The sequence below is a fragment of the Apaloderma vittatum genome, unplaced genomic scaffold (assembly GCF_000703405.1).
Source record: "Apaloderma vittatum isolate BGI_N311 unplaced genomic scaffold, ASM70340v1 scaffold2034, whole genome shotgun sequence".
In the NCBI taxonomy this organism is placed as follows: domain Eukaryota; kingdom Metazoa; phylum Chordata; class Aves; order Trogoniformes; family Trogonidae; genus Apaloderma; species Apaloderma vittatum.
In genome coordinates this window covers 24,992-38,702 of record NW_009713020.1, presented here as the reverse complement: position 1 = coordinate 38,702, position 13,711 = coordinate 24,992, and the positions used below count along the sequence as shown (strand labels likewise).

Below are 13,711 nucleotides of genomic sequence, written 5' to 3'. Positions count from 1 at the left end.
CGTAACTCTTTCTGTTGTAGGCAATGGGTACATGGATGGGAAGGAGCTACAAAACTTTATCCAGGAGCTGCAGCAGGCACGGAAGAAGGCAGGCTTGGTAGGTTAACGTTGCACCCCACTTTTCGGTCTTCTCAGGGAAAGAAGAGTTTTCTTGAGCAAACTCCAGTGCCCCGGTTCCCTCTATTCTCTGTTGCCATCACACACTTCATGCACTTGCCTCACCAGGCAAAGGGAAGCAGAGCGGTGAGAGATGAGCAGGTTGCGAATGAAATAATTTACCTGCTTTGGAAAGGTGAGGCCAGGGCCCACCTCCCTGGAGAGCAGGTCCTGCTCACATCTTGCCAGCCTAAGAGCTGATGCTTCTGACAGTGCTTAAAAAAAAAAGTCAAGAAGTGCAGGGATGTTATGGCTTTGTCTTGGATGGGACCTTATCTCATTGCTCTTAATCTTACCTAATCCAGATATGTACTGACACTAAAAAGAAAAACAAAAGAAAACAAACAAAAAACCCCAAAAAATCAAAAAAACCCAGCACTTCAAATTAGTTTGAGTCTGGTTTAATTTCGCACCTAATGGGCAGTATGGGCTGAAATGCATTTCTGCCCCTTGGTGGTCAGTAAACAGATCTGCAGATGGCTGCTAACCACTTTTTGCCCTTAACCGCTGTTACGTACCGGGAGTATGATTACCAAATGCTGGTAGTTTAAATTGTCCAGAGAGACATCAAAGTTTATGACAATCTTGTCAAAACAACTCTGTGCATGAGTTATTAAAGCACTCATTATTAATTTCCTCCAAACTAAACCTATGTGGGGAAAAAAAAACAGAAGGAGAAAGAAAAAAAAAGAATCCATGTAAAGATTTAAATTAAAATAGAAGTGAACCTTTTAAACAAATAAATTGCTTTTAAAATAATCAATTTCTAAAGCAGGGCACTTAGCACATATAACCTAATGGAATCAATATAAATTAATATACAATAAAAGACTGTTCTGTTACTGAAGTAACAGGGAAAAATTGTAATTTAACTGGGTGACGTGTGCATGGGGGAAACGGATTAATACTTCATATAACAATACCTCCAAATTGAGCAATAGCTTTTAAATAATTAAATTTTCTTTAAAAGTTGCGACGTATTTTAGAAGTAAACGCCAAAAAAAATCTTAATTTATTTTCTGGAAAGTTATATCTTCTTATTAATTGTATGATTGTAAATTCCACACAACTGAAAAGCTGTCTCCCAGAAATGCCTCTAATGTTACTGCAGGGTAGACACCAATTAATTCTTCTTAGAGCTGATGCTGTAGTCATTCATTTTCATGAGTCTAAGTAAGTTTAAAATAAAATAAACAAAATAATTAAAAAAACCCCACAGAATATTGGAAAAGGAATGTGTGTTTTAGGGGGAAAAAGGCTAATTTCTTTTTTTCATGGAAAAGATTAAACACAACTCCAATGCATTTCAAGTATTGCAACAGAACAAATCTTTCTTCTATACTGAATTGCAGAAAACATAATTATGTCCATTAGAATCAAGATATTAAAGTCTGTGTGTATTTAGTATAAATGGCATTCATAGTAGAAATACCAATATATTATTCATTAATTAAAAACTTAATTAAGATCTCAAGGAAAAAAATATTTATCATTTTAAGATCAGATTCCCTTCTCTCTTAAAGCAGATGTGCATCTCTTAAAAACAGAGCCTACTCAAAATAACACAGAAAAGCCTTGCAGGATTATTCTTACCTGCTATTAATTTCATAATATATAGTCTTTTTTTAAAAACAAAAAAAACCCCTCTGCCTGTGCCTTATGCTGTATTTTAAAATATTCAGGCATTTAAGTTTTCCTTTCCTATTTCTCTGATTCAAACCTGTCTCTGGAGTGTTCTGCTGAAAAGAGCAATCTACAGTAGCAACATCAAATTCAGTACTTGGCCTGTTGGCTCTGGAATATGGATATATGTCATCTTAGGTTTCAAATCTCAGCTGATTCTTGAATTGGAAGGCTCATTTTCCAAACAAGCATCTCATTAGTTCGTGTCTTGTCTCACAGGATACTAATTCAGTAGCTTTGAATTTCTATTCTTTTGCCAGAAGGGACACATTGAGAAACTAGTGTAGGTTATATGTCATTTCCTCGGCTGTCCTTCTTTTAACACCCCAAAGCTTCTTTGTCTTCATTAACTTCTGCATTTCAGGTCACTCTCCTGCTTACTATTTTTGAAATATTCAATTATACATTCTTCATAGCTGGATTTTACATCAGTCATGACATATGCATTAAAGAATCACATTGATTCTGTCATCGCATAGGATAGTTTAACTAATATTCTTCCCAGCTACAGAACTGTTCTAATTATGTTCTAATTCTAATCCTTTTATTAATCCACTCAGTAAGCCCATACTTTCGGAGATGCTTTTTCTCAGAAGGAGCAGCAGCGTGCAGCCTGATTCATGCTAGCTCCAAAGTGTGGATGTGTATTTGGACGTTTTAGGGCTTGGGCTTTTCTTTGTCAACACTATGTCTTTTTTTCTTCATGCATTAAGGTAGGTAAAGAATTGATCTGATATAATTTCAAACATGTTGTAAGAACTGCCTATTTTTTAAAGACAAAACCTATGTAAGTATATAAGCATAATTTGTATGTGTGTTACCCCATATTTAGGCAATACATACTCTAGTTAGGTATGCCAGTTGCCAAACGAAACTGTGGGGTGTAAGTAAGTAACACAGAGGTTGGTAAAGCAACAAGAGGTGGATCTTGACTGAGCTATCCCCCTTCTCATTTCCTCTGTTTGTGTAGACGATTACAGTATTTCTCCACAGTGTGATTTAATAGATGCTTATGAATGCAGGCACGTAAGTGTTTCTGTAGTGCCATCTATCCTTACATTTTCAAACCATATTGAAAAAAGCAATTTTTTTTCTACAGCTCCACTTGTCTGGATAAGATAAAAAACGTGAAGGGCTAGTTTCTTATTTTCAAACATTGAGCACTGCATTTGTGTCAAGTTTAGGACTACACTTGGTTAAATTTACACAAGTTTTTTGACAGAAAACATTTATTTGAATAACATAACTGAACTCATTGAGCAGCTCAAGAGCAGGTGAAATGAACACTAAAAACCCCCCAACCCTTTCTCGCTACCATACTAGAGGACAAGCATCTGTTTTGTTTAACCTGTATTGGCTTTCACTCTTTCAATGGCTGGACACTGTCTGGCACTGCGGAGCTGCTGTTAGGAAGATTAGTAAAATATTTAACTGGGGCTAATTAAAATCCAAGTGTCTAAACTCGCCGTTCTACCTGCTAAGCAAACTTGTCCCCACTTTGGGATCATTAGATAAAAGGTGACATTGAAGTGTGTTGTATTAATAACCACATCTCTAATTAAAGCCATGGCAAATTACTAACCTGCCATGGATGACTTTGACAGAAATAGGATACTAGGCCATGACTGGATCAGCTACAAGGAACTGACATTTTAGTTAGCTTGAATAGTTGAAATTTGGGACAAACTACAACAGACTTTGTACAGCTGAGATTCCCTGTGTCTCCAGTGAGAAAATAACTTAGGTCCTATGTAATCAGATCAACTAAACCCTTAATTTCTGAAGTCTGTTGTATCTTAATCTATAACCTTAGAATTTTCCATTATTTTAATATAACTATAGTCTTGATTCTTGCTGCCTGGTTTTTATGAGCTCAGACCTATAAGAAATACAAAGAAAATTAAAAGTTTAATCAATATTAACAGTTGATGGCAGCTCATATCAGAGAGACTCAAGGCAAGTTAAAGTGTGAAATCAAATACTTAGGTATTCACTCCAAGACCTGCACCTTTACTATAGTCTAGAGCAAGGGGAGGCCCCAGAGAACAGATGTACATCAGGGACCATAATTTATATGAAGAACAATTATGCTGGCTTTACTCTGTCAGATTTAATGTACTGCTCAAGGTTTTCTTCCACCTAAATCTGTTCTCACCATCTCAGCAGTGACATTTTGACTCTGTTTCTATGATAACCAAATACTAAACAGCAAAAAATAGGGTATCGTGATGAGTTCTCCTAGGGCTAAAATAGCATCCATTGTTCAGGAAAAATCCACTCAGAGATATGGAAAGGCTATTTTGGTGTTCAGATGAATTATACTGAAGTGTTCCTTGTTTTGAAAGATTTTGCACTGCCTTCAAGTTACTAATTTGAAATGAAGACTGAGAAAATTAGCTAATAATTGCCTATGAACTTGACTGTCATCCTTTTACACAAAGGAGCACATTTTCCAACACATCTGTCTTTATATTTTTTCATTCAGTAAACTAAAATAGGAGTTCTAAGTATTTAGATGCCAATCATTCACACTGACTGTAATATAATTCCTTAGGAAGTAAAATTTATCACAAAGATATTATTCATGATAAAAAATTACTTGATTTCATTTAAACTCAAGGAATCTAGCTGCAGTAAGTGTTAGTGCTTCATTAAATGTAGTATATTATTTGACAACTAATAGAATATTCAAGTAAGTTTATATATGTTTATATAAGTTTATATATGTTTCTGTGTATCTTAAAGTAACGATTCTTTTATTGTTACTTTGTAGGATTTAACACCCGAAATGAAAGCTTTTGTGGACCAATATGGGAAGACTACTGATGGAAAAATAGGAATAGTTGAGGTAAGACAGGTACTTTATAATAAAAGATGGACATGTTTACTTGTAGAAAATACATTTAGCGCAGAAGAATGTAGACATAATATGTAAATATATTGGATTTTTAACTACACAGAAAATCTCTTCCTCTTAAGATTTTTAGTATTTTTTTCACTAATGAAATTTTTTCAGCAACAAAAAGTAAGGTATTCCTTATCCATCTCCAGACATTTCACTACACTTCATTTAACTTTGCACACTTTATTCAATACAAATAAGCATCAACAGCCATTTAGTTTTCCTGCAAAGCAGATAAAAGCCCTATTTTAGAAATTCAAATTGTGAAAGGTAGTGTGATTTATTTCTACTTATGATTTTGAAGTAATGCTCTGTCGTGGTCCTACAGTGATGATAACATACAAGTGAATGCAATTGGACACTCACTGTATGCAGTCTATTCTGAAAAAAAAACCAAACGTATGTGATAGGAAAGCACATTAGTCACGTCAATTTAAACAAAATTTTAATAGTAGTTGTGATCTAGCTTGTGAAAGATCAGGATTTCTTATGAATTCCTTCTCTGAACTTTAACAGAACTTCAAGTAGAAAGTTCGACTTTTCCTTACTCCCACTTTCTAAAGAGGGCACAGATATCCAACATCTTCTACACATACAGCTACTTAAAGATTGTATAATTTAGACAACTTACTACGAAGGGGAGAAAAATCTTTTCCCCCCCCACTTTCACCCTTCAGTGCTGCAAATCAAAAAGGAGAGTTTGCTAGGTTACAACTTGAGAAGTCACTTTTTCAAGCCTAAATCTATGACTCATGATGTCAGTGTGAGTGCAGTGAGACTGCGGTTTTATTATTAAATGCTTTTTTTTTTCTCTGATTATAAGAAATCTGACCTAGAGAGCTAATTAAGAAACAGCTGGAAACAAGCCAGGTCTGCAAAATTTCTACAGTGACCAACTTTGGGTCATTAGCTAATTTTAAAATAGAGGACTAAATAGAATCTGTAAAAGTCAACAAGAAGTATCGCTGCTCATAAAATAGATCACTTCAGGGCGTTTTTCTCCTCTGTCATGTCTCTGAATTGCGTATACTCAAATGCATATGTAATTACAACTAAACTACCATGGAAATACGACAAGTTTGTTTCACTTGCAGCTATAAATGATTTTTTAAAATGCAGCTTTGGACAATACTTAGCATTGAACAAATAGCTCTGCATCTAAAAAGAACTAGTGTTTGTCTGGACCAGCGAATTGTTTTGGTTTGAACTAACAAATGCTTACTCATTTGATATTGAAGAATCCTATTTAGTTTAGCATTGCATCCAAGAAGAATGTGTAGACGGTGCCTGAAAAAGACTGTTTTCTCACTGAGGAACGATAACTGAAAGTTTTACCTTACTTTACCTTTCAAATTCTATTTCTGATTCTGCTATTCACTTGATGGGTAAAGGTGAACAAATCTGATATAGTGCAGTGCTCACCACCCCCAGTGAAGTGCCCAGCGTGCTCAGCATCCACGGAAGACATTGAATAGTGACAGTACTCAGTTCAGAGACTGAAGGGACTTTCTTCCTTAATATAGCACTTTCCTAACTCAGTAGCTATATTTTATTTCACTTACATCAGCACAAAGCTTGATTTGGAAAGTGCTGATGGGACTAAGACAAAATGTGTTGTACGTGCAGAGCAGTATGATATTAAAGTTGGTGTTTGGACTTGATTCTCCTTCCATATAAACAAAAATGTCCAGTAACTCCAAATTGCTCCCATTTACATAGTACATCAATTTTTATTTTTTTTAAAAAGTGTATGAACATTGTTTAAAAAAAAAAACACACGTGAAGCCATTCAGACTCTCGGCCATTATAATGAATTTCTTGGCGTCTACTGGAAAATGTCGTAGCGAATAATGAGTTTTCAGGAAAGGTCTGTTGACTGAGGTAAAAAGGAGGTCTGGGTGGCTTCACAGAGGGAAGAGTGGATTTTCAGCTCAGATTAAGTGTTGATTCTGTCTTTGCAAGCACACTGCAGTCAGTTCACTAGCTTTTATCCAGTGCCTTCGAGCTAAAGACAGTCTTACCTATCCATTTGCTTGTCATTGTGTAAGGGACCTTTAATTCACCTTTTGTACTCATTCAGACTAATGCTTTCACTAAAATGTGGATGTGAAACCCAAGGTTTCAAAACTCAAGACTGTAGTAATTACAGATTCAAATTATATGAAGCTTACTGCTGCTGTGAAAAGAACTACTTACTAGCCTCAAATATACTTTGTAGTCCCATTCTGTAATATAGAATTCGAAGAAGCAAATTCACTGTACTAGGTGAAGGGAAATTGAAATAGCATTAAATATCAACAGAATTCATTAGAGAATTATTTCCAGAGAGTAGTTTTAATATTGTTTTAAGTACCGAGAGTTTTTTTTTCTGCTACATAACCTAGAAAGATGTACCTCAGCCCGCAGCTGTACAGAGAGGAGTCAAGGCAGTCACAGGCTTTGTGATTGTTCTCTATTACGATGAAGAAATAGCCAACATACTCCATAAAAGCAGCAGAGCTCACAGAAACACTCACTAAACCTCTATTTCTGCCACAGACAAACTCATAGTGGTCGGCACTCTTACTTAAACATGTCCACAGAGTCCCGCTACACTTACCCTCACAAAGAAGTTGTCATGAGAAACAGCACCAGGTTTCCATCTTTCCTCTCTGTAGTGGTATAAATGGGACTGGGAAGCTGAGCCAGTTTGCGCACAGTTTCCTCATCCCTTAACACAGAGTTTTCCATGAAAAGCAAATTAATGGTATTTGATGCATGAATTTGGAGAACTGGACTTCCCCTTAGCTATATTCCTTCTTTTATGCTAAAGGGTACAAAAGAAAGAAAGCACAAAAGACATTTTTTGGCAGAAGTCTGAGATAATATTAGATATTGAGCTACTACATCTTTGTAACCTAAAAGCTTCCCCCAGAGACTTACAAAGAGTGAGAGGTATACCTTAAAATAAGGTAATTTTCTTCCAGAGGTAATATATTCTGTGCCTCGGATACACTCTGGTACTGCTAGTAAGCTATTAATGATTCTTTGAAAAGTTACTATTTTATGTTTACCCTTGCACCTTATGCTATTTTACAATATTCAATATTTTGCAATATTCAATAGCTAGCTGTAGAGATCCCATGAATGACATTTATAATTTCCACACCTGTAAGCCCTTTCCCATTGTCCTAATCAGTCCCTTCCCCCAAACTCTGCTTATTATTAAAATAAGTTTCTTCATTTCAACATGTATTATTGAATAGAAATATTGATTTACTCTCAAAATCAAAACTCCTCTGTCATGGAATAAATAAATATTTTTTCCCATAAATCAGGGCTAAGTTACATACATTTACCTATTGTGTACATATGAACATGTACTTACCCACATGTGTATATGCTATTTATAATTGAGTAAGTGTCGAAAGCTGGCGACAAAATCACATTAAGTTGATTGGGTTTGGTGTTTAGCCATTTAGCAAAAGCACTCAGAGCGCTCTTATGGGTCTGACAGCCTGTCATCAGCTGCGTCATTTCTGAAAGGAGAGTGCCCTGATGTGTCTTTTCAGTTATATCAACACTTAAAGAATATAATTGATTTCTTGTGCAGATAATTTTAGAGAAATGAGAGATCTATCTCCATACTCTTGTTGTGCTTGTAGAATGAGAAGAAGAGCTCAACTCACCTATGGTGCTGCTGGCACACGATAAAAAAGCCTGAGCAAGTAGGCAGTTGCAATGAAATAAGACAGAATGAGGGATTTGAGGGTGTTAAATAAAAGCAGAAAACCAAAATTTTGAATGAAATTTTTAAGATGGGGCTCCAGGAAGTCTGCAGATGTCATTTTCTGTAAAAGAATGTAACTACGAAATATGTCCTTTTTTCATTTTCTCTTCCTAGTAAGCACAGCTGGTCTATTCTTCAAGTAAAAAGTTTTCTTTAATCAAAACACATTTCATACATTTTGAGTACAGAAAAGAATATTGAGCTTTTGTTAAAAACAAATCCTGATTTTACATTAAATTATACAGCATACTCTCCATCTTCTACATTTGTAACTTGCCAAAATTGAGTTATAGTAAATGAACATTTTCAATAATCAGTACAATAATGTCTGATTTTTAAAAAAGCCTTTTGTAGAGTCGAGGCATTGAAAGAACTACCCCTGATTTTGCAGGACTAAAAGCCCTTTTGATTTCTTTCTGGTATTTATAGCTCTTCTTGAACACATCTCTGTGCCTGACAAACGATCACCGGTTGCCTCTCCACTTTCTTTTGTCTCCTGGCTTTTCCATATATTTTTCTGTTTACTTTATGCATCTTCCTTATGTCAATGTTCCTCTCTCCAATTCCCACTCCTCCTATCTGTGACTAGTCTATTTTTCATCACTTTCTTAATTCATTGTCCTTCACACTTATCCTTTAGACATCCTTGTGTTATGCTTTCCCTTTGTGCCGATTCCAGGGTTTTCACCATAGCTCCTAACTATGCATGGGTGAATTTTCCTCCCTCTTTTCCCAGCTACCCCTCCAGTAAAGTGCTGTCTCACTTCCTTCTCTCAGGCCTCTGTTCTGTTTGACCTTGATGAATATGGCAAAGCTGCAAGCCAGGAGCTTTTCAGAGGCATCTTCCAAACATTTCAGCTAATAAGGTGAAGCTTCCTATGGTACCACAACAGGACAGTATGAGCACAAAAAATTCCAGACTCTTTTAAAAAGTTTCATGCTCTTTTACAGGCTCATCTGGCCTAATGAAGAATCAAAATTTAACCTTTCTTAAATTCTGTTACAGCTTGCTCAGATATTACCAACGGAAGAGAATTTTCTCTTGTTCTTCAGATGCCAGCAGCTAAAGTCGAGTGAAGACTTCATGCAGGTACAGCATGAAAAGGTGTCTTTTGTAAAATCATCCAGGACCTGCTTGCCATAAATATATCATTAAGGCGTTAACATTCTGATTGCAGACATGGAGAAAATATGACAGCGACCACAGCGGCTTCATTGATTCTGAGGAGCTTAAGGTAAACCAATACCTATGAGTATGCACAACACGAGGTCAGGCATTATATTACAGCCTGTGCTGCTCTCCATTTCTTCAGATACCTACCCGTGCATGCTTTTGCATTTCAAACGTGACCGAAAAGCAATATGACTAGCTGATGTTTTTATCGCCAGTAAATTATTTAAAGTGAAACTCTAATCTGATCAATGTTTTTTAAAACAGGTTTTAATTCAGATCAATGTTTGTCTCAAGTGACTCAGGGTAGCAGGTACTTTAGCTTACTAGAAGGATTAAGAAAGCAAGATAGGTCTCTGAAAGGTATGTTGTTCTTTTTTTGGTGTATTAGGGAGGAGGGTTGTTTTGTTGTTTTTCAACCTAAAGGGCATCACTACCATTAATAATGCTACTGGACAGATCGTGCTCTCTCAGGTATTTAGTAACCCTACAGTTTTCACTGTAATACTGTTAGGCTAACAAAAATGAAATTGTGTTGCCCCTGCTTGATTAACTTGGTGGGATTTTGATATCAGCTTTAATATGCACAAATAAGAGCAGAATAGAAATTATTCCATAACCCTAATCTCAGCCTTGCAGAGTTAACAAACCTTAGAACTAGGGTCATTCACCTCCCTAGTCATGAAACTAACAGCAATTTGTACAAGATGAATTACAGAGTCTCAGAATCATAGAGTGGTTGGAAGGGACCTCTGGAAGTCATCTGCTCCAACCCTGCTGCTCAAGCAGGGCCACCTAAAAGCCAGTTGCCCAGGACCATGTCCAGATGGCTTTTGAATATCTCCAAGGATGGAGACTCCACAACATTTCTGGGCAACCTGTGACACTCTTCAGTCACCCTCACAGCGAAAAAATGTTTCCTGATGTTCAGAGGGAACCTCCTGTGTTTCACTTTGTGCCCGTTGCCTCTGGTCCTGTCACTGGGTACCTGCCTGGCTCCATACTCTTTGTGCTCTCCCTTGAAGTATTTATATAGATTGATGAGGTCCCCCCAAGACTCATCTTCTCCTGGCTGAACAATTCCAGCTCTCTCAGCCTTTCCTCACAGGAGAGATTCTCTTATGCCCCAGCCTCCAAGTAGAAAGGTGCTGTTTTCCACAGTTCAATTGCACTTGGTACATTACTGTAGATTTTAATTCAGAGCAATCAAAACAATTCATAGCACGAGAAAGACCTAGAAGTGTTTATCCATCTAGTTTGGACTATTTTGCCTGTATGTGGTATTCTAAAGAAGAACTACATAAACTTCATTAACTAAAGCACTGGAAGATCAAACCATCTGAAATCCTTAGGGCTCTTCTGTTCAGAAAAGGAATCCATATTAGACAATGCACATCTTTTTTCCTTTTCGCTTCCTCTTTGATATTAGTATCTGTACAATGTTTGCCTCAAGGTAGCCCTTAGGCAGATGAGCCCATTCTCCTGCTGGCTGGTCACACCAGGTCAATATATATAAACTTAGTAGGTTCAGGAGAAGGCCATGCAAGTAGCATTTAACTCTCCAGTTGTAAGATGATGCCTTAAAGACTGTTGCCAGCTGCTATAATTTATAATAGACTTAAAAATGTAGGGCTTATTGAGGACTAGATGAAGAATGAAGACATTTTAACTGGATTCTTAATGGTCTCGTCTCTCTTGTACTGCAAGATTTTGTTCACCTTAGAGAAACAGGCCATTTTAACATATTGAAAATAAGACATAAATGTCCAGTTTTATTTTTAGATCAGCATTTCTTGACAAGCCCAAATGTTTTAAGTATTTGCCATGTAAGGAGTACACCCACTTACAGCTTTGTTAGAGAAATCAAAGCTTGAAATCATGAAAATGTTCTAACAATAGCAACACAGTGGAATATGATGTCTAAGGGGGAGGCAGACTGTCCATCGTTGCCCGTATTCAGGAATGGTTTGGCAATAGCTCATATCAGACATTAACTCAGGAAGTTTAGATATAGATCATCCTTTCTTGAGATATGGAGATAGACTGGATAATCTTTCAGTGTCCTTTCCAGGTCTATACTACACCAAATTCTCATTCAAAAAAATCCAATGAAACTACTGCACGCATTTAAAATACAAGGTAGGAAGGAGCAACATAGGTTAACGATCACTTCTAGCATCAAGTACTGCCATAGGCAAGGAGAAAACCTGATTAATCATTGATCTTTTCTGTAGAGTTGTTCCTATGTTTCAAGAAGTGATTAGGCATCCAAGCTTTCAAGGAGACTCAAGGTTAATTAGTTTATTTTACTAGTAGAGCTGATTAGGAAGCACTATACTTGAAAGCCAAACTATTTTTTCCAAATTCACAATACAACAAATGGCATACAACACAGAAAGTTTTATGAGTCACTTTTTCCAAATAAAACTGTGCAATATACTGGAATTGATCAAAAGAAACTGATATATTCTTAGCTGTTAATTACTAGTTCTTTTCATACTTATTTGGATCTTCAGCAGTAAATCCTAAAGGGGGAGTAAAATAGTGTTTCCGATTACTTTAATCTGAAGTTAGGAAGTCAAGGATTTTATACTGTAGATAAAAATTCACCTATTACTCTTCTACTTATTTTAACAGAGCTTCTTGAAAGATTTATTACAGAAAGCAAATAAGCAGATTGAAGACTCAAAGCTAACAGAATACACAGAAATAATGGTAAGATTGTTTACAGGCGTATTTCATGTTGCAACAGAGAGACAACTGTGGCGTCTAGCACTGCAAGTACTTCTGCAGCTATGGAGCTTTCGGCAGTTTTCATTGCTGCCTGGAAAAAAACTCCACAAAACCCACCTCAGGAATTCTGAATATTCTTTGTATTTATATAATATTAGACCATAATGTAGTATTTTCCCTTTTTCTGCTTCCCTGTGCTATCTTCACAGTTCATAGGAGAAGAATGGTACATGTCATAATTACATTACTTTGTTTAGATCAGATTAATTTGGGGCTACTTTTTACATTTTGCCTTCCTACAGAGCTGTAGTGTCTGGCTTTTGTCTTAAAAGTCATTATTGCATGGTGGCTTCTTATCAGATTTATAAACATCTCACTTTTCCCTTCTCCCTCACTTCAGGAAGGAGAAATTGATGTTTTAAATGAACACTAGAACAAAACTGTAATTTCTCTGGCCTTAAATCATCCTGTCCTTGGGCCACTCCTTCTATTCCACTGCTTCGATCCTCTATGGTAACGACCAGAATTGGCTTCTGAGTGGACACTTCAAGAAAAAAAAAGGACTCAGAATTCTTTTCCTCGGGAAACATGTAACACTATGTTTTTTGCTTTACCATCTTGGTTTTATCCTAAAATATTTTTAGCAATCAAAATCATGCTAGAGAAACACATTAGCCATCAAACTGGCCACAGAGTGGCTAATCAAAATTTGTGTTTCTCCTGGAAAAAAAGTCTGCTCGTTTGTTGTACAAGTGTAAGCCATTTACCTAGAATTGTCAGTATTTATTCACTGGTGAAGATAACATAGATTCTTTTCATTCAGGGAGCTTTTTGACTTCATCTTAAAGAGTGCTCTATATTCTAGCCACTGCAGAGACACAATGACCAAGAATTAACAGCAATAAAAAAAAAAAAGTCCATCTTTCCCATCATCGCCTCACAAACTAGAAAAAAAGGACTAAAAGAAAACATAGGGTACCGAGCAGATGCAGGCAGGCACAGCCAGCCACTAACAACCCATCAAAATACAAAATATGTTGACTTCACATCTGCCACTGCTTACCTCCCCCAAATGCAAATCTCCTTTCATGGGAAATGCATGGAAGGCAGATGCTTTTATACAAGGAAAGGAAGTGTAAAAGGAAACCAGAGTGTTATGTAGAAATAAATGTGTATAGAACTGGCCTCTTTTCTGATCTCCTTTTCCATTTATTGTTTATTAACCAAGTGAAATTAGGTCTTTTCTCATGGCATTAATTCTATCTTTAAAAAGATACACACATTTCTCAGTACAGGA

General features: G+C 36.4%; 1 protein-coding gene across 1 annotated transcript in view; it reads left to right on the top strand.

Annotated features, from left to right (window-relative positions):
* Positions 1-25: 25 nt before the first annotated feature.
* CALB1 (calbindin 1, 28kDa) overlaps positions 26-13,711 on the top strand; it is a 16,720-nt gene continuing 3,034 nt past the window's right edge. The window contains exons 1-5 of the mRNA XM_009868174.1: positions 26-97; positions 4,613-4,687; positions 9,517-9,600; positions 9,689-9,745; positions 12,319-12,396. Of these exons, the coding sequence (XP_009866476.1) occupies positions 32-97; positions 4,613-4,687; positions 9,517-9,600; positions 9,689-9,745; positions 12,319-12,396 (360 nt within the window). The 5' untranslated portion in view covers positions 26-31. The remainder of the gene's footprint in view (positions 98-4,612; positions 4,688-9,516; positions 9,601-9,688; positions 9,746-12,318; positions 12,397-13,711) is intronic.